The 21,970-nt window shown below is 35.7% G+C and overlaps 1 protein-coding gene across 1 annotated transcript in view; it reads left to right on the top strand.

Annotated features, from left to right (window-relative positions):
- The window catches only part of AFF3 (ALF transcription elongation factor 3), a 660,643-nt gene extending 644,837 nt beyond the window's left edge, over positions 1-15,806 (top strand). The window contains 1 exon segment of the mRNA XM_074300399.1: positions 6,422-15,806. Within this exon segment, the coding sequence (XP_074156500.1) occupies positions 6,422-6,543 (122 nt within the window). The 3' untranslated portion in view covers positions 6,544-15,806.
- The last annotated feature ends 6,164 nt before the right edge of the window (positions 15,807-21,970 follow it).

Below are 21,970 nucleotides of genomic sequence, written 5' to 3'. Positions count from 1 at the left end.
CTAGCATTAGAAGCAGCAATGGAAGCCAAGACCCAGCTATAGTCTCAGACTATCATGTGCCCTTGGTAAAAATCTCTTTGTCCCTGTGCTGCTTCAGTTTTCTCATCTATAAAGTGAGCCTAATAATGCCCAAAATGTTATATAAGAGAAGTACTTTGGAGATCTTAAAGTGCTATTTAAGTGTCACACTATAACTCTATGGCAGTACCACCTATTATTATTATGCACCTAAGCATTAATACACTCACTGTCATAAGTTCCTGGACATAATAACTCATGTGTCTGTATGGCATATTTTCCAAGGGATTTGCTTACAGTAATCCTTAAGTAAGCAATAAGTATTATCCCCATTTTACAAATGAAAAAGCTTAGGTTCAGAAATTCTAAGTGACTTGACAATAGATCGTAAATATTAGAGCCAGGACTCAAATGCAGGTCTTCAGAATGCTATCTATCATACCATATTACCAGTGGAAAGTTCCTGTTAGAAGATTTCACCTCTTGATTAGCATTGTTTTTCTCAATCAGATTTATTGTATATCTAGTATGATACTGTATACTGTACATAGTTTTTGGTGGGCCATACAAAGAAGTATACATCTCTGACACCAGTGCTGACAGACTTAAAGGGAAGACAATATAAGCAAACATATAACAGTTGAATAATATCCCAGACCATAAGTTCTATGTGAATTCAGAAGAGAACTGCCAGTTAATATGTAGCTTTGACTTCATTAAAGGAGTTGGAATTTGAGCTAGGCCTTAAAGAATCAGTAAATAAGAGCCTGGTAAGTCCTTACAAATGAGGAAAACTGTGTGGCATAAGATAAGGAATTGAAAATCCTTTTTAAAAGTCTTGAAAAATAGTGAGTCACCGTTGTCCCTGCCTAGAGAAGGGATTCATGTAAGGTAACAATAGAAAATAAAATTGAAGCTAGATTTGAGGAAATCGTAGAATTTTAGCATTGAAAAGAATCGAGAGATTTTCTTACCTAAAGCAGTTCCCCCAAAATGGACACAGTCTCCATTTAAGCATTTCCAATGGTGGGAAGATCAGTAGCTTCTGCAGTAAGTCCATTCTATGCTTGTATAGTTCTAATTGTTAGTCCTATATACTGGACCAAAAAAATCTTCCATTGTTTCTAGTTATGCCCTCTGGAGCTGTGCTTTGGTGAAGCTATATGTAATCTCTGAACAAATAATCACATGGACAGCACCTCTTTAAATATTTGAAAACAATCATAGCCTCCTCTGTATCTTCTTTTCTCTAGGTTTAGTATCTCCTGCTCCTTCAATGACACCTCAAATGTTGTGGGTTCTAGAGCCTTTGGGTAACCTAGTCCCTTGACTGCAAACACTCTAGTTTATTTGTGTCCCTCTTAAAACAAGCCAAAATTGTACATAGATGACCAGTATGCCACCAATAAATAGTGCTTTCTATGGTAGGACTAAGAAGAAACAGCAGAGTACTCTGATGATGTTGGTGGCCAGGTGGGTATAATGGAGAGAGCTCTGGACCTGGATTAAGGAAGAGCTGACTTGAAATCCAGACCTAGTCACTTAATAGGTCTATAACTCCATTGTTTAATGATAGCATCTTTCTCCCAGGGTAGTGAAGCTATATCTAATCTCTGAACAAATAATCACATGGACAACATGTGATAATAAAATAAAGTGAGGTAATGTTTGTTTTTGTGAAGTGCATTGCAAAAAATCCTAAAGCAATGTAAGTGCTATTTTTGTGAGTTATTGTTGTTGCCATTAATGTTGTTGTTATATTGTCAATAGGGCCTGTACTCAGAGAATTCTACTACACACTGACTCACTATGACAGATAATATAATCTGATATTTTCTGCATACCTGTCTCACAGAGATGTGATGGAAAATTCAAGAAATGTCAGTAAATTGCTTTCACGTCCTTACAGAGAAAATAGAATATTTATGATATTTGACATAATGAATGTCAGATCTATAGTTAGACTCAAAGATTATATAGTCTGTGTGTGCTCACATACACGCATGCTTTTTTTTTTTTTTTTTTTTTAATCCCAAGGTTGCTCAGTATCATTGGGCAAAATTCTTTGACTTCAGATTAAAGGGACATTCTATTCTGGCTGTAACCTAATTCCAGCCTCCATTTCCCCCATTTTACTGCACAGCCCCACTAAGAGCCTGCTAAAATGTAAAAATAAAATAAATGTGGCCAAGAATCTCACTTGCTCAAGCACTGAGTAAAGAAAATCAATTCAGAAATGACAAGGTTATTCTGCAGCAAAGGAGAAAAGTCAGCCCCTAAATGGCATTCTATCATTATCCAGGGAGGTGATTATTCCCATAGCTTTATGGTTGCAGCAGAGAAAGGAGAGGTCCTGATGCCTGAGCTATTGTATATACCCAGCATATGCAAGGCATAAGAACAGGGAATCCTCACCACTTCAATGACAAAATTCAGAGGAAGTGTTTTATATCAGATAATCATTTCACTGCTACTTGTGGAACTGTTTCCTGATCTTCATATTAACTATCTTAACTTGAAAATCCAGTTCCTGGCCCTGCCTTCCTGCTTCCATCTCACCTTCTAGAATTGGCATTTCCAGGAACTTGTTATAGCTTGTCCTTGTCTTGAATTTATACTGATGCTTTGGACCCTGTATTTTATTTATTAGATTGGGTGGGGGGAGGGAGGGAAGAGGTTTCACCCCAGACCAAGTGATTTTATCAATCATTTTCTTAAATCTTGACAGTTTACAAATCAACCCAGGATTTCTAACTATTTGTTGGTTTCTGAGTTATAAATATGAACACTGAAAATTTAACAACTGGCTAGGGTTCAAAACTGGCACCAATAATACCCTTGTACCTCTCCAAAGCTGGCTGAAGTGTACCCCATGACTAGTGGACTAGGTTAGTGGATATGTAACAAAGTCTTGAAAAGTTTGAGGCATCTGAGCCATATGATCTTATGTCCTAATATCACTGGGAGAATTACTCATTCATTGACCTCTTTGCCTTCTGCACCCCAATTCTGTGATCCCTGCCAGTTTCACGGGTAAAGACTAACTGTTTTAAGTGTGGAAGGAGCACTTCACGGTTAATAGTGAAGCATCACCTTGAGGACATTTTATTATCCCATTATCCCAATGCCACCATGAGGATATAAAACATCTTTTGAATGCTTATTAGTCAGTTCAGTCAATATTGAATCCATTGAACACTTTTCAGCTAATTCATTTTCACCATCACTTCTGTTTTTGACCATTGGAAAATGCAGGCCAACATGCTTTTACAGAAAACAGAATTTGGGTACAAGTATATCAAATAGTCTTTTAATTCTATTGGAAAGCATTAATATCAGGGGGCTAGATGCTTATATTCTGTCCTAAATGTTCATTTTCCAAGCCAGCTTAACACCTACAATTGAAGAAAGGCCAGTCTCAGGTGTATTATATTTCTGGTCATACTTGTATCCTTTTCAATAATCAGAATTCCACTTTTGCCACAGTGGCTCATCACTACACTGCAAGGCCTTGTTCTATATTTTATACACAGTCACCAAATGATCCATTTGATTCTGATGAAACATCTTCAGGCATATCTAGTCTTGTGAAATATGTACTCCAACCAATGACTTTAATGGAAGGAATTAGCAGGGAAGAAGGCAGGATTGGTAGGTTTTGTGTGAACCCTGTTAACTCTCTTCTATATCTGCATGACAGTAACACTGGATTTTATTTTAGATTTGCGCCCCCAAAGGAATACAGTCCCATTTTGTTAGTAGTAGACTCTTTGGCCAACAAAGCCTGAAATCTCCCTCATAGTGAACATCCCATTACGGCTGGGGCAGCCAACTTGTTCCTGAAATTGTCTGGTTCCACAACCTTTCCTCTCACCTCTCCATGTCAATTCTAGGTCGCACTCTTGTGTACCCCCCAGTTAAAGATTGACCTGTCCGTAACACCATCCCTTAATCTGACATGGATAAAAGCTGTGAACAGCATCTTGGATGGTAATGTCCCTTTTCATTAGAATAACTACATAGCTCTATTTCTCACCACTGACTTTTTTTTGGAACAATAATTTGGTCCATTCGTTCCTTTTTTCATTCACAAACACCCATTTTTGCAACTTTTTGATTTACATCTTCAAGTTTCTCTGGAACTTCAACACACACATTACAGTTCCTGTCTTTAATAATTACCAGAGGAAGTCAGATGCTGGGCATAATAGACTTCATAATAATAATGACTTATAAACAAAGGGGCTTCCATCAACACTATCCCACCATTCCATGGTCTCCCAGGCCGGGGAGATGTTGACAGAGTAACACTGATGTCTTTCCTACTGCTTCACAGATGTAGGGGTATTAGGAAATGGAAGAGGAATGCCAACATCTGGCCTAGCTTAATAAAAAGGAAAAGGCAGGAAATATCATCCCAATTAAGGAAGTTCAGAGATATTAAAAAGCAAAAGGTAGCCTTTACACTTTCGCTGATACGCTGCTGCATCTCTGGAGACTACCTTGCTTTAGATCCCCACTCCAATTCCTGGCTTTCCCATTCCAAGTCATCTTTTAGATTTGACTCATCCTGATCTTTGACTTGTACTTTAGACTTCATCCTTTTTTTCCCCCCTATGAGGGAGCTCTAATCTCTTACTTGCATTGGGTACTTTGTGGAAGATCCAACAATAATCAACAAGAATCATGTCTTGGAACAACAGTATGTAACATTTGTGTGTCACTTTAAGGTTTTCAAAGGACTGTCCCTGTCATCTTATTTAATCCTTAGTTCATCCTTCTGCTGAAAGGTGCTATTATCTTCATTTTACAGATGAGGAAACTGAGGTGTAGAGGAGGCTAAAGTAATTTGTCTAAGGTAACACAGCTATTAAGTATTTATTTAAGGAGTTAACCTTCAGGGCTTCTGAACTTCAGACCAAACCTAGGTACCCTGCTTAAGGGACATAAGGAAATGATGGGTGAAAACTGGTCTATCGGAGTCAAAAATCATGACATCACTGTTTTTTTCCTGCTTATTTACCCTATTTGCCTTTATGTCTATCTTTGCCTTACTCATATTTGTATTTTTATTTAAATGTTACAGCATCAAGTTTGACTTTGCTAGCTAAAAAAAAAAAAGCTAGAGGTGAATAGAAGAAGGAAGATTATAGGTCATTACTTTCTGATATTTGTCAGCTGTTAAGTTCTATATTTTAGGAAAGTCATTTAGAAACTAGAGTAAGTTCAAAGTAGAAAGTTTGGAAAGTGGAAACCACATTATATGAAGATTAATTAAAGAAGCTGGAGAAACAAAGCCTGGGGGCTAAAATATAACTTGTATTTTTGAAGATGCCTGTGGAAGAGAGATTATGAGCCTTATTTTGCTTATTCCCAAATTACTATCTATATAAATATTATACATATACAGATTTTGGCTTAATAGGAAAACTTCTTGACAATTTAGAATTGTTCAAAAGTCAAATGAGATACCTCAGAAATTAATAATTGCTTAAAAATGGAAGTCAAGTAGTTGGGAAATGACTACCTGTCAAGGATATGGATTGGACCAAATGATGAAGCAGATCCCATTTAATTCTAAGAGTAGAACTTTTTTCCCCAAAAATAAGGGCCTAGTAGTTTCTGTTGTTATTTTCAATGATTATTCTTATCTCAAAGATGGCTTGTTGGGTTAGGGAAGAGAAACTGAAAAAATGAGACTATAAATATCCACTAGGAAACACAAAGAAATACCCAATACCAGAAGGTGGCATCAGTGGCACATCGAGGCAAAGAGAATGAAAGAAAATAGGGATAATTTCACAGCTTCCCTCCAGTACTATCCCAGTAGCCTGGCATCCTCATTTCTACCATGTTTGGGAAGCAGGGCAGTTCTCCCAGCTATCTCCCCCCAACCATGGGGACGAAGGTGATGGCAATCCCCTCTCTTTCTTCTCTGTCTCCCACCACTGGCTCAACTGTGGTTACTCTACTGCCTCCAAGGTCCTTTTCCTCAATCTCAGAAACTTAATGGGTACCCTTGAGAAATATGTACCAATGCCAGTCACACAAAAGTATCAAAGAAATATTACTGCTTCCTTAAACCATATATTCAAAAGAACCACAAAACAGTCAAATGCTAATTAAGGCACAGATTGAGAGATTAGAATGCTGAAAAATATCATTTAGTTTGATCCCTGTATCATAATTTGTATGCCTTTTAAATAATTTTATAATTTTAAATAATTAATGATATGTTAATATAATTTTCTTCCATTTTTCCATCCTTTTTTCCTTTTCCTGATATTTGTGCTAGTAACATAAATAGGACAGAATTATTTTTTTCCCAAAAAATTGTTTATTGTGGTTTCCTTCACAAATGTGACAAGATTCCTTTTTAATAATGATTGTTTCTATTCCCTAGAGTTCTTTAATGACCTGGATTTGCTGATGGGGCCTGTCACCCTGCATAGCAGTATGGAACACCTAGTTCAGTACTCCCAGCAAGGACTACATTGGCTGCGAAATAGTGTTCACTCATCATAGTGATTGCGTGCCATTTAGCCGGACTGTGTAATAATCTCCCATGGACTTTTCGATTATTCTGGACACTGTGCTACCGAAATTCTCAGTCACAGCATTTATCCAAATGAAGGTGAATATTTCTTCAGCATCAAACAACAATATTTTTCTAGGGGGTGTGTGTGAGTGTGTGTGTGTGTATTTGTAAGTGTGAGTGTGTTTGAGGTTGTCTGTATATATTTGTAAAATATATGCAGCTCTTCAGAATTCTTCTCCTCCTCCTGTAGTCTCTATAACCTTAGGATAGGCAGAAGTGACCAGACGTGTCTGATTAGAGAAAATGCACACATAAAAACACACACACACACACATTTCTTTCTATTTCGATACTATACCTTGGATTCTTAAAAAATTCAACCAAAATTTCATGGGTTAATCAAGTGCAATAAAGCACATTGAAAGCTTGACTGCCAATTTAGATACTCCTAGAACATACATTAATGATCTCTTTTTTCAGTCTTAATATACTATCTTCTCCCTACTTGCAGATTGGTGTGAGCTGATGAGTAATTGAAAAATGGAATTAAGTATGTTATTTTTTGTGCAGTAAGTTTCAGTGGATTTCATGTTACCTTAATTATTATTCTTTTCTATTATCACTTCACCTATCACTCAACCTTATTATCACCTTTAAAAAACAGTTAAGCAAAAGAGATTTTTTTTTCCTAATTACCTTTCTTTTCCTGCTCCTTTTCTCCCAATTAGTGATAGTAATGGCATTGAAATGAACAAAAGAAAAAGTCCAATGGCTTGGAACTGAATAGATAATTTTTAAAATGTGGCAAGGCTTTGCAACTGAAAAGCAGAATTCACTTACACATGTGACATTGATACACATGTACATATATTTTCAATTCTCTGTCTCTTTTATAATATCTATATGAAACAATGTCTTTTATCTAACTACCAGAAATTTTAAAAGTCTTTCCATGATAGCTTTCTTGCATATGTAGGCCAAATCAAGATAAAACCTAGATTGTCTCCTTACCAAAAATCTGGATTTGCTGCTTATCATGCTAAGAACCACTTAATGTAATATTTCCATATAATCTTCTCACTCTTCTTGCATAATGTACTAGTGCAAGGCTTTAATAGTTCTTGATTTGGTAAACATTTCCAGTCACTGTTGACAAAGCTGCCTTTTACTGAAGAGAGGGCTTGAGGAATGGTACTAATTCTGCAACAAAAACTACAGTTTTGTTTGGGTCAACAGATCAATACCTATTTGTATCCTCTGTAGTAAGTCATATGCATATTTCCCTTTGCCATCAGTGCATTTCTGTTTATTATTAACTTTTATGTTCACTCTTTTGACATCTCTTATTTTCAGTTTCATTGGAAATATAGCTTTAATCGGATTTTTGTCACTTCTAAATTTGAGTTTTGGAGTTGAGAAAGTATGTTCCAGGAAAAAACCCTCTGGGTCATAAAAAAATAGCCATATCTTTCCAAAGCCTAACATTCCCAAACTCTGTGTGTACACACATGCACATACACATATGTACATGCATATGTGTGTTTATACATGTGTATGTGTTTTATATAGGTATAATGCATCCTACTTATATCAATGTCACCATCGCATGCATAACATCAAGCCATTGTAAAAAAGGAATGTGATATAGTTAGGTTGCTTAAACTATTTAAAGGCAGTAGAGTTAGAAAGAATTTAGAAAAGATGCTGACCTCTAAGTCCTGATGTTCTCATTCCTTTGGTTGTAGCATGTTTCTTATTTTTCAGCCTGATATTTAGCTGGAAAACAAGTCCTCCAGAATTCCTTAGTTTCAAGTTGTGTGAATACTAGAGCTATCTTGGTGATAATTTTGAAGTTAATTTTATGCCTCAGTAAGTGAAGACCTTACCAAACTTTTCTTGGGCTTTTGTCCTAGGATGTTTTGGTTATGTTGACAGTATTATTTTTTTCAATATTCATTTCACCTTGTGTGCCACGTAGATATTCTTTATAGGTACCTCTGAGCAGTAATTGGCACATTTTTACAGTTCTATCCTCTTTTGGAAATTTTAGGTGCATATATAGAATTTAAAATCACACATTATTTAAATCCTTACAATCTCCGAAGAAAGGTTAGACCTCTCACTTAGATTGTGTTCCATAGAGATGCTTTCCAATTCAGGATGAATGAATACTCTCCTATGATGCTGTAGCATAGCTTGCATTACAAATATCTCTGCTAAGTCTTTTTAAGTTATGTACACTTTGTTTTTGTTTTTTGTTTTGTTTCTGTAAGCCCTCTGGTCTAATCATGAAACTGACTTAAATGAGGGAATATATTTAGACTGATTATGTTGACAGCATTTTGGTTGGCAACCTGGCAGCCATCAGTATTTCAAACAAGGTTTTTAGCAGTGGGTCATTTTGTTGATGATTAGAGTAGCTGATTATATCACAGGTGTTTGTTTTCTTCTGCCCTGAATGGTGAGGCAATAGCATCTGTTTCATTTGGAAGCAGAACTGTGACAAAAGACAATTTTTAGTGACTGGACTTCTCTTGATTGCTATTTGTGAAAGTCATTCCTATTCTAACTTTTTTCTTTCTTTTAATTTTCTATATATCTTTGCATTTGACCTCTTTTTAATTTTGGAGACAAATTCTGTTCTCAGGAACCAAATATGGGCTTGATTGAGGGTCAAGCCTTCTGTGACTTTAATAGGAGTTTGTCCTTAATCACAATGACAGAATTATCTTCAAATGGAAGTAATCCAAATATATCTCAAGCCAAAATCTGGCATTTGTTATACATTCCTTGTGAAATATTTTGATTAGATATGACTTCACAAGTCAGACTTATAAAGAATTATGCAAAGAGAGAGAGAGATTTGGTTAAAAGACATACTTCTTAATATTATAGATAGGAATTCAATCCCACAAAATAAAAGAGATGGAATAGAAATAAGTTGAAGTGCTTTCAAATTGTTTACCACATTTAAGCACATGAAATGCAATACAAGGAAACTTTCTGCACTAAAAATCAATTATATTTATAACAATTATATATGCATTGCATCATGATATGTACATCTCTGGCACTCCATACATAATTACAGTTTGTATAAATGAATACATTTAAATATATGTATACAATACAGTTAAACCATGAAAATATAGTCACCCTGAAGGATATTACTAGTGCCTAAATATTGAGTACATGTCACTGGATGTTCATTTCACCTTGGAAGTGCAGTAATTGTTACAAAACTAATTAGTGCAGCTAATCATTACTCAAATCACATCTTTGAAACTGTGCAGTAGTATTTATGTATAATATATATGAAGTATATATACACATGTATAATGTATATTTTTAAATAACATTTTTCCACAGTTTTCACAGTTTTTCCAAGAGCTACTGTTAAAAAAAAAAATCTATATTACACAAAAGAAGCAGAATTTTTTTTTCCTAAGGAAGTAGACACTCTGCACACCCAGTTAACATTGTGGTTTATCTGTTTCTAGATACCCAAGAGACTTTAGCAGTCACCAGCCTTAATGCATGTACAGAATATTCTTGTGATTTATCTGTTTTTTTTAATTCTCATGAAATTGGAATTTATAAACATGTCTACCTTTCTGAGGTTGCAGATGTTACATTAAGTGATTTATGCTGTAAAATGGGAGAAGTTGAATTGTAAGTAAAAAATATCAACTGAACTCCAAAAATTTTTTATAAGAAAAATTCAAAATTGAAATGTTTTTCAAATTAATATCTTTCATTCATGAAGCATCCTTTTTATGCATATTTTTATTGAATATCCACTAGATAATTAACATTGTAAGCCTAATTCTTGATGCAAAGATATATATTCTCTTCATGAATTCTACTGTTCCTTCTTTATGCTGCCCCTCCAAGCCTCTTACAGTCCATCTAGACATATGCACACATGTATATACACACATACATGCCTAAATCACCAGGGAACTGTCCAAAAGAAACAAAATGCCTCGAAAACACATGTATTTTTGAGTCTGACATAGATTTATCCCCGAAGTACTTTTAGCTAATTATCTTGTGTTAGTGCTGAAATGAGGTGTCTGGGTTCATCGTTAGCCGAAGGAGCAAATGACTTAATTAATAGGGTGCTATTGTCCAATTCCTGGCACCATTATATAACATTTGCTAGCCTTTAAAAATAAAAAAATCCTCAATATGAATTTTAATTCAAGAAATGTAGGTATTAGAATGGTGGCTTAGCATGCTATGTCTTCCTGGGTAGGAAAAAGAATCCCCTTTAAAAAAAATTACACTCTAAGTCTTTCTTCAGAAACCTCTCTTTGTACCTTTGTCCATTTTGATGAAGTTATTTCAAGCCCTTTTGATTTTCATCCTGCCATACTTCTTTGAGCTATTCACAAATATTTGGCCAAAAAGTATCAATGGGTAACTTTCAGAGGTTACATTCAACTAATCACATTGGTTCAGTTAATCTCTGCAGCAGAGCCCTTGGTGCACTGACCATGAAGGATTGGGTCATTCTCTAAAAGAGAAGGGAGAGAATATTTTGCATTCCCTGCAGTAGAGATCTTCCAATGAGGAAGCATCCTTTGGAGTTAGTGTATCCTTTGAACAGTGGTCTTTCCCAGATTGGGTTAAATTTGAGTGAGGGCTGAACTTCCAAAAGAATCACTTTTTGTTTTGTAGCACTTCTATTTTAACTGCAACTTGGAACCAGTAGATATTTTCAAAACATAAAAAGAAAAGTGAAAATCAATAACAAATAAAAACTGAGTTTCAAATTTGGGGTCAGTTCTCCTATTTTCTCATGTGCCCATTTCTAAAAAGTGACAGTTTTTATAAATTTTAACAAATTATTCTGACTAATGAAAAAGAAATCAAGTCAGGTTTCTGATTCGTTTTCTCTTTATCCAAACTGAAATACTCTACTTTCAGACAGACTACACTTGTTTATTTGACATAAGGGAAATTACAAAAACTACCCTCTTGAACTAATTGCATATGACCATGGTTCATTTTTTATAATTAATTGGTACCTTAAGTCCACTGGGGGAGGGGTGTATACTATTGATGGGATGCAGAGGGATTTAGCATCACAGCTCTCACTCATATTAATGGGAATCAAGGGATTAAATCCCTGTGTATTAAGTTGACAATTTACCTCTTACAGCCAATTTTAAAATGCATTGATCTGAGGAGTGAATGCAAGACAGTAATTATTAGTGAGCAGTGGGCCCAGCTGAAATGTTTAAGTGTCAGTAAGTATTGATGAGATCTGAAAAACTAAATAATAGCCTTTTTATTTTATATGGCAAAAATTGTTTTTATTTCTAGAAATGGTTCTTAACTTGGGAAATTTTATAGACCTTGGTATAAAATGTAAAACTTTTTTAGTTTATTATTCCTTACCAACTATGTGACCCTGGAAAAGTTACACACAACTTCTCTGTGCCTCGGTTTCCTCATTTGTAAAATTAGGATGTCAGACACAATGTTCTCTAAGGTCCTTTCCATTTTTATATGATTGACCATTAGATTTTCTTCCCCAAATTTTTCAAAAAGCAGAATTTATGTTTTCTCCAGGAATTGTGTGGGTAGTCCTGAATACTCAAAACTAAGCAAACTAAAAAGAAAAGGGAAAATATATTTATATCCAGAGATGTGCCTCTGGAGAATATCTTCCTGGATTGTGTTTTCTTCACTGTGGCTAAAGATAACTTAGCTTTTATAGTAATTCTCTCCATATTCCTTCTGTCATATTGTCCCTGCAATATACAAATCACTTCAAAGCCAGGGCATGGCTTATAAGTTGTGATGGCAATAATCCTATGCATAAACACCCCATTTTTGTCAGAGAAACTGCTGTAGCATCACCAAAGTCTTCACAAATACACAAACATATTTGTGTAGTAAAATATAAATATTAACTCTTCAGCAATTTGCATAATATTTAATAACCTCTTAAGATTTCTAGAGTAGTCAATTCAGACCAAAATGTCCTTATATGTGACCTGCATTGTTCCTTGTCTTTTTCCCCCATGCAATACTGTAAAAGTCAAAGATTTAGCATTTTTGCTTTTCAGTAGGACAGAGTCAAATCATGATTGTGCATTTGAGGAAGCAAAACTGCAATACATAAGGAGAGGGAATGTGACCCCTAATCCCATCCCTGCTCCTGTCTTGTTGATGACCTTGAGCAAAGCTGCTTCTCCATGCCTCGGTTTCTTTCTTGGTAAATGAGATTCACCTACCTCACCGAGACAGCATGAGAATCAAAGATTTGTTCGTGTATTTTGAGATCCCAAGTGCTCAAGAGGTATTAATGCAGTTACTATGGCAGCAGCACTCATAAAGAATACTCAGTACATCTGCAAGCTCCTATATTCACACCTGTGGGAATCATGAGATTGAAAAAAAAAAATTCCCTACTGATAACCTTTTTAAAGAAAGATTCCTAGCCTCAATTTCAATTCAGAAAGCTAGAAACTGGAGGGTATCTAGAAAAATCTCTACCTTTGATATCGGAGAGAGGAAAATAAAGATCCTAGACTGGGACATTTTCCCTCTGGCCAGTATGTAAAGGAGATAGATGTTAACTTTGTTGCTACCCTGTTTCTAGCCATATGCAAAGTCCTAATTAAACAAAAGTGTATGTACTCTCTTGGCCAGGTGTAACAGGGTTGCTAGTAATTTATGATTGGTGAATTAGTCTCCACTCTCCTGTGACCTATACCTTTCATTGTTTGGCCTTGTGAAATTTGAGATCATCTTGTTGGAAAGAGGAAGAATCTTACTCAAGTTACTACTTCCCACCACCTCCCTACGAATAGGAAAATAAATCACTGAATCTTGCTTCAGATATTTGCAATAGGGTTTAAGTAGTTGCTGCTGAGCCTAGTCTAAAAATGGGAGCTATTTTCACACTAGTTTAGTAATGTAAACCTTTTCTGAACTATCTCCCTATATAGCCTTTAATATTATGGGACTCTCATACCTTTTTTTCCTTCTGAGGGTAAAATGTGTCAAAGTCTGCTGCAGGGATTTGTGGTAGAGTTAGATCTTCCAACACAGGGCCTCCTAAACTTAGGAGAAGAAAAATCTTCTTGGTGCAAGATGAAAAGAATTTCCAGTAGACTAAGAGAGGGCCTTTCAGATGGTCAGGTTAATTATGGACCCATCATTCGTCAATGCAAGATGAAGGGGGAAAATGCATTATACTAGATTTGTTCAGGCCATCAGATGCTTAGTATATTTACACAGTACCAAACATCTGGATGAAAATTGGAACGTGCAGCTTATCATTGAGGATTTTGGATCATGGAAATTGATTATGTAAATGACAAAATGAAATTTTCATCTAATATTGAGTGTCATTTAGGTACTGCATATCAGTTAGGTTGCCATTTGTCCCTCGAGACCCTGGCTATAGAAAACAGTAACTGTGGCTATCAGTACTTCCTGTCATTGGGCCACTAGGGGTAACTTTGTCAGCTCTCTCCACTGAGGCTACCAAAATGGCCAAAGAATGTCATCCTCAAAAAACCCTGCCCAATTTTAAGTAAATCCAGAGACAAAATGAAGCTTTTCTGGGGTTTGTCCACAATTCTGTGGAGTGTGAATGGTGGCTATTTGAATAAAAGGCTCCAATATAATTGGACTAGCTGCATTAAAACCCATCATAATAAAGTGTAACTGTTAGTAATTTCTAGCAGCATCTTTTTTCCTCTACCAGAGTGTTGTTAAATATTTCTCCTATAGAAACTCTCAGTAGTTGCAGGAAACTTTCAGGGGTAGGTGTTGAATTTGTTAATCTATAGGATCAAGTTGTTGAAATTCTGTTTTTAATTTGCCTCACCTCATGCAGGAACCTAAAATTCCATAGTTGTATTTATGCCAATAACTGGTAATTATTCATAGAAAAGGCAGTAGTAATATAACACAAGGATGTCAAGGATCTTGTTCTGGCCTTGTGAGTTTCATCAAATTCCATTTAAGTCTTGACCATTATATATCATTTCACGTTCTTGGCTTTCTGGAAGCCTCTGGCAACTCAGGAGCCCAACTTATTTTCAACTAGATTTTTCCAGTGACACAGACTTAAGTCTCTACAATACCAAATTATAGACCCTTCACCTGCCCCTTGCTTACAGGAATTGGTTATAGTGATTGTAGAATTGAACAATTTTTTTTTTAATGGGACTATTCTGTACAGTAATTTATGCTGTAAAAATGTACATATTGTAGCACTGATGAATGATTTGAAGTGCTGTATTTATTAGGTCAGTTACCATTTTCATTTTTGTCTGTTCATTCTATATTGATAACTTAATTTTATTTTTGTTACATGAGATTCATTTAGGGGATATTTGTTAATGCCCCTCTAACAGAGAAAGCCCAGAATTTATGTTGCTACACAATGGCTATTTTAATTGAAATAAGTGTGATGGTTTCACTATGCATCAAAAATGGGAAGTTATATTACTAACGATGGTCAAAATCATATGCTTTTATCTATGTATTTTAGTAATATGAGCAAAATGATTACTTAATGCCATGAATGCAGACCAGTGACTTTGGTGAGGTTCACGTTTTTGTTTCCTTCTAGAACTCACGAACTCTTCATTCTAAAGGAAATGAAAGTGGATACACAGTAAACAAGTCCAACCATTTTGGGACTTGTTCTTGCCCCCTGGACTACTTCCTAGAAGTTTGGAATACAAGGCCCTATAGGTCTTGAATTTGGTGGTTGTTCATATCTGCCTAATTAAGCATATGAAATCCCCCCTTTTTTTTTCTTGTTCCTTTCTTCTTTCTATAAAAGGGCAGAAAATAAATTTGATGTCTGTTCACAGCTATATTTGTCCTGTTGCAAACAAACAAAACCCCCAAAGCAAAGTGCATATGTTCCAATGGCAGAAGGTTTAGAAGGGGTGGGAAGCCTATCTACTATTAATGATTTGTTTCTGGTTTTTGTGTATTTTGTCTAATTTTTAAAAGTTCACATGTACAAAGATAATGGAACCATGGACAACTTGTTTTACTGTTTGGAGATTTTGCTGTTTCTATAATTCATACGAAACCCATGTAGCACAGTTTCTGGAATGGTAAAACATCTTACTGTAATGTAACAGAATGAGCCTTAAGGATTTGTAAGAATAAGCACTTTTATATTAAAAAGTAAATATTAATTCATCAGTAAGATTACTTTTTTAATGTGACAATAAACCATAAAATCAACATCTTTCTGTCTCAAGTATGTCTCATCTGTTTCTTTTGTTAAAAAAAAAAAAAAAAAAAAAAAAAAAAAACCTGAATTTGGAATGCTGTTGTTTCTCAGACTTTTGTGGTTTGCAAATGTCTCTTGTTAATCCTCAAACTAAGGTAACCAGTTTTTTTCTGTCTACCCCTTACTTTCTACCAAAGTTTAAAAACACCTAGACACCTTTTAGATGCCTTTTGATATAAGGAACTAAAAATGAGTAGATACAAGATCAAATGAGATATTGTATGTAAAATGCTTCACAAATCTTAAAGCCTATCTAAATATAAACTGTAACTGATTCTGATAAAGAAAATGTCATTTGATATTTAGAGATTTGTCACTAGAGGTTCTTTGGTCACTCTACCATAACAGTGCAAGAGAATCACCTCTGGCAGCCAGGCCAGAAGTCATTTCTCTGGGGTTCCACTCTCTTTCATCATTTCACTTTGTGGGAGTATACTGCTAGACTAGAGATAGGATGATGTACTTCAAAAAGCACCTGCCTTCTGGTCTGTGATCTACCATTTAACTGTTACAAACTCAGTGTTCTTATATATCAAAAGAGGAGATGGTATGAATAATCCCTGAGACCCCTGCTAAGTCTTCAAATCTCTTCCTTTTGGGAAAAAAATTAATGCGATAATGACAGAATCTGAAATAATTTTGCTAAAAGATTTTAAAATGTCAACTATTTGTGCTCCTTGGATTTGATCATTTAATATTAATGCAATTTCTTCGGGCATTATTTTTTTAAGCAAATAGCAACATGTAATGTGCTGCTCAGCAGCACTCCAAATAGATATTTAAGTCTTCCAGATCATTTAGTTTTGACCTCTGCCACTTTTAGCATGTTCAGGTTGGTTTTTAGATAGTTATTTAATTGTAATATAATCCAAAAGTTAATATGCATGAGAGTAACAAAGAAAGTGAAGATGTTTTATATACATTAGTACAATCTATATATTTTCCCCATACTTTACAATCTTATATTTTTGGCCTCAGTAAATTTTTCATTTTGCTTGTGTATTTTTATTTCTATAATTTGCATTCCAGTCTTAAAATTTAGCCTTTTTTTTTTTTTTCAGAAATTTTGGTAAACATTTCTCTAAAATTTGTTATAACTTTTGTGCAACAAAATCCCCAAGATGGAAATCCCTATATACAAAGCATTTTTAAAGGACTTAATTTTTGATTATTTAATTTTGTTTTTTCCCTTGTTACATATAAAGCATTTTAATTTTTTTTTAAATTAATTTTATAATTATAACATTTTTTGACAGTACATATGCATGGGTAATTTTTTACAACGTTATCCCTTGCACTCACTTCTGTTCCGAATTTTCCCCTCCTTCCCCCCTCCTCCTCCCCTAGATGGCAAGCATACATATTAAATATGTTCTAGTATATCCTAGATACAATATGTATGCAGAACCGAATTTTGTTGTTGTTGTTGTTGTTGCAAAGGAAGAATTGGATTCAGAAGGTAAAAATAACCTGGGAAGAAAAACAAAAAATGCTAACAGTTTATACTCATTTCCCAGTGTTCCTTCTCTGGTTGTAGCTGATTCTGTCCATCATTGATCAATTGGAACTGAATTGGATTTTCTCTTTGTCGAAGATATCCACTTCAATCAGAATACATCCTTTTATTGTTGAAGTGTATAATGATCCCCTAGTTCTACTCGTTTCACTCAGCATCAGTTGATATAAGTCTCTCCAAGCCTCTCTGTATTCATCCTGCTGGTCATTTCTTACAGAACAATAATATTCCATAACATTCATATGCCATAATTTACCCAACCATTCTCCAATTGATGGGCATCCATTCAACTTCCAGTTTCTAGCTACAACATTTTGGCACATACAGGCCCCTTTCCCTTATTTAATATCTCTTTAGGATATGAGCCCGGTAGTAGCACTGCTGGACCAAAGGGTATGCACATTTTGATAACTTTTGGGGCATAATTCCAGATTGCTCTCCAGAATGGTTGGATCCATTCACAACTCCACCAACAATGCATCAGTGTCCCAGTTTTCCCACAGCCCCTCCAACATTCATCGTTATTTGTTCCTGTCATCTTAGCCAATCTGACAGGTGTGTAGTGAAGTCTCAGAGTTGTCTTAATTTGCATTTCTCTAATCAATAGTGATTTGGAACACTTTCATATGACTAGAAGTAGTTTCAATTTCATCATCTGACAATTGTTCATATCCTTTGACCATTTATCAATTGGAGAATGTTTTGATTTCTTATAAATTAGAGTCAATTCTCTGTATATTTTGGAGATGAGGCCTCATATAAAGCATTTTTTAACCTTTGTTTTTAAAGCATTGATTTAAAGATTCTTTCCCTTTCTCCTTCCCCTCTCCATTGAGATGGCACATGTGAAGTTATACAAAACATTTCCATAGAAGTCATATTGTGAAAGGAAACACATTCTCCTCCACCCCCCCAAAAAATCTCAAATAAAAATTCTTAAGAGTATGGGTTCAATCTGTATTCAGACACAATCTCTTATTTCTAGCATATTTCATCATGTGTTGATGATTCAGAATTATAAAGGATTCAGTTTAAAGATGACTTAGATTGTCCAAACTGTCCAAACCGAAAATTGTAACAATTTGGCCCTTCCTTTAAAAATTCCATTCAAAGACTTACATGAAAGGACATAAATAGAATTTAAAGCAGAACCAGAATAATGTAAAGGACAATATTTAAAGATTTCATTGTCCAGTTAATTCTTTAGGAGACTGATGGTAAAGCTGTCATCTCTCAGCAAAGAAGTAGGATCATAGGGGTGAAATGAGGCATACATTTTCAGAAATGACTATGTGTTGATTGTTTTGCTTGGTTTAATTTATTTGCTAACGAGAGACAAATCAATGTTGGGGGAAGGAGGAGTAAATTTTGGCAACTAACAGTTGTGTAACAGAAAAAGTCATCTATAAAACATTTTAAAATAAAACAAAAACAGAAAAGGTCCCATAAAGGTCCCATTACTTACCTAGGTTACTTACCTGGGATTAGAAAAGTTTTGAAGTGATAGAAATTTAAAAGGTGAAAGAAACCCTAGAAATCAACTAATCCAACCACTTTATAGATTGGGAAATTAAGATTAGGAAAAGTGAAATAATATGTCTAAGATCACATTACTATTTAATGGCAAAGTTGGGACTAGAACCCAGACCTGAATTACTGCAGTAGCCATTTGTTGTATGTTGTACCTGAAATAGGCTTATTTATCATTGTTTACTCTGTAGTCTAGTTTCTCCCTGACTTCACAGATATTTTGTCTTCTCTTTTTGCATTACTTTTAAGTCAAATAGCCCCTAAGAAAATATTTCTAAAAGACATCCTTAAGTTAGCAGAATAAACATCTTCAATGAAGAGGACCTATCTTTTTAGGGTAGGTCTCTGCCATTCAGGAAGTTTTTGGGGGCAGAGAACTATATCCTAATGGATGGCTATGTGTTATAAGTCATCTCCCTTATTCTGATATATTTAACCTCCATTGCCTTTTCTAACTGGAAAAGCAGAAATGATTAATTCTGCTTAGAAAAAATTATAATTTGAACAACATCTTCAGCATATGTCCTTTTGTAGAGCTTAACTAAGTTATTTGCAAATTGGGTATTTTAAGGAAATTCTGAGATTACAGCACCATAGATTTCAAGCTTGAAGAGATCTTAAGTAGAGGCTAGTTGATGCAAATCCTTTCAGAAGAAGACATTAGGGCTCAGAGATTAAATTATTTGAAACCATTCACCATGAACTCTGGACAGAATTCAGTTAATTTGGTCTGACTCAGATTTATCTAACGTGGCAATCAGCCTTCTATCCTTTTTTATCTGAAAGTTCCATGACATCATCTGCCACTTTTTTCCCCAATCTCTGATAATGAAGTGATCCTTTTCTTGCCAAGGCCAACCTCTCTATGGCTGTCCTTGGTCCTGTCCCCTCATTTACATCTTCTCACTTTTTCCTCTCATCTTTAATTTCTTGATCTACTAGTTGGTTTCTTTACTATCTGCAATTAGAGCCAAGTGTCCCCTATCCTTAAAACATTTGCACCAAATCATACTGTGCCCTCAATGATCCTTTAGCCCTCCTGTTTGCCCTGCTCCAAGAAAAAGCAGTCTGTATTCTTCCATTTCTGTTAGAATTCTCTCCTCAGCCCTTTGTGATATGGCATTTGCCCAGGGTCACACAGCTACTAACTGTCTGAGGTCAGATTTGAGTTTTGGAACATGAGTCTTCCCAATTCCAGGCCCAGCACTGGGCACTATGCCCCCCCTAGCAGCCACCAGGTATAATAAGTACAGGTGGTACAAATCATTCCCTCGATAAACTCCCCAAAACGCGGCATCTGTAGGAAGAAGGGCCTCAAATATGGCTTACAGTCACGAGACTGGCTAAGATACACATGTGGCAGTGGGGATCTTACAATTCAATATTCCTGCCTTCCCTTGGTTCTATCACCGATCTTTTATTGTTACTCAGTTATTTTAGTTATGTCCTGTTTTCATTCTGCCCCCTGTGGGATTTTCTTAGCAAAGATACTGGAATAGTTGTCTTTCTCTAGTTCCTTTTACAAATAAAGAAATTGAGGCAAAATGTCTTGTCTCTAAGGTCACATAGCTTGTGTCTGAGGCCAAATTTGAATTCAGGTTTTCCTGACTCCAGCAAAAAAAAAAAAAAAAAAAAAAAAAAAAAAAAGATGGAACCCATTTACCAAAAGCTTCCCCTTCTCTCCTCACATCACATTCCCCCCACATCTCCTCCTCCTGTACTATCCCAGATGAAGATCCTTCCTAAAGTTAACTCTTGTACTTGCAACCTTGATCTTATCCCCTCCCATCGCCTTTAACAATTGCCTCCAATATCTTTCTTGTCTTCAGTCTCACCCATCCTTCCTTCCTTTCTGTGTACATTCCCTGCCTGTGCTCCTCCAAGCCCTGAAAATCTTTCACTTAATCCTGCTGTCCCCATTAGCCATAAACTGAGCAATAATAAGCAGTATCTGTCTAAAACCAACCACGAGCATTATTTGTAATGGAGAGAAGCTGGATGCACTCCCAATAAGATCAGGGGTAAAACTAGGATATCTGTTACCCCCACTAGCCATAAACTCTTTCCAGAAGCCATCTACATTACAAAAGCCTCCACCTTCTCTCCACCTCTTCTCTTCAAATAGTCTGACTTCCAACATTCAACCAAAACTCCTCTCTCCAAAGTTACAAATGCTCTCTTATTTGCCAAATTTAAAGACTGTATTTCAATTATCTTTCTCAGCTACTCCACAACCTTGGCCACTGGTAATCACCTTCTTCTTCAGTCATTTGTCAAATTTTATCCTTCCTACCTTCACTACATTTCATGTATTCTCTTTTTTCAACTCACATGGCCAGTACCCTAGTATAAGTCATCATCTTTCCTGTTCATCGTAGCCTAACAATTGGTCTCATTGCTCCAAGATCTCCTCACTCTCATCCTCCATTTAGCTAATAAAAGGGATTTTTCCAAAGTGCAGGTTGGCCCATGTTAGCTCCCTACTCAATATATTTCAGTGGCTCCCTAGGAACATATAGAAATTCTGGTATTTATAAAGTTCTTCCTACCTTTCTAGCCGTCATAATATCTACTTCCCTCCATATATCCAACTACACTGGTAAACTTACTATTTATCCTTCAACTTTGTGCATTTGCACTGGTTATCCATTTGCTTTCCTTCCTCATCTCTGCCTCTTAAGTTTTCCTGCTTCCTTCAAGCCATAGTTCAAATACTATCTTATGTAATAGAGCCCTTAGCTATTAGTGCTTTCCCCTTGGAGGCTGCTTTCCATCTCCTATCTAGACCTAGGTATTTACTATTTTCTTTCCCATAAGTAAATTTTCAATGTTCCTTGAAGACAGAAGCTGCATTTGCTTTTCATCACCATCTCTGGCAAATTGTAAATGATTGTTAACAGAGCAAATCTCTCTCCCTAACTTTCCTATTTTAAAATTTTTTTGCTGAGGCAATTGGGGTTAAGTGACTTGCCCAGGGTCACACAGCTAGGAAGTGTTAAGTGTCTGAGGATAGCTATGAACTCAGGTCCTCCTGACTCCAGGGCTGGTGCTTTACCCCCTGCACCACCTAGCTGCCCCTAACTTT

The sequence above is a fragment of the Sminthopsis crassicaudata genome, chromosome 3 (genome assembly GCF_048593235.1).
Source record: "Sminthopsis crassicaudata isolate SCR6 chromosome 3, ASM4859323v1, whole genome shotgun sequence".
Classification (NCBI taxonomy): domain Eukaryota; kingdom Metazoa; phylum Chordata; class Mammalia; order Dasyuromorphia; family Dasyuridae; genus Sminthopsis; species Sminthopsis crassicaudata.
This window is presented reverse-complemented; position numbering and strand designations above follow the sequence as displayed.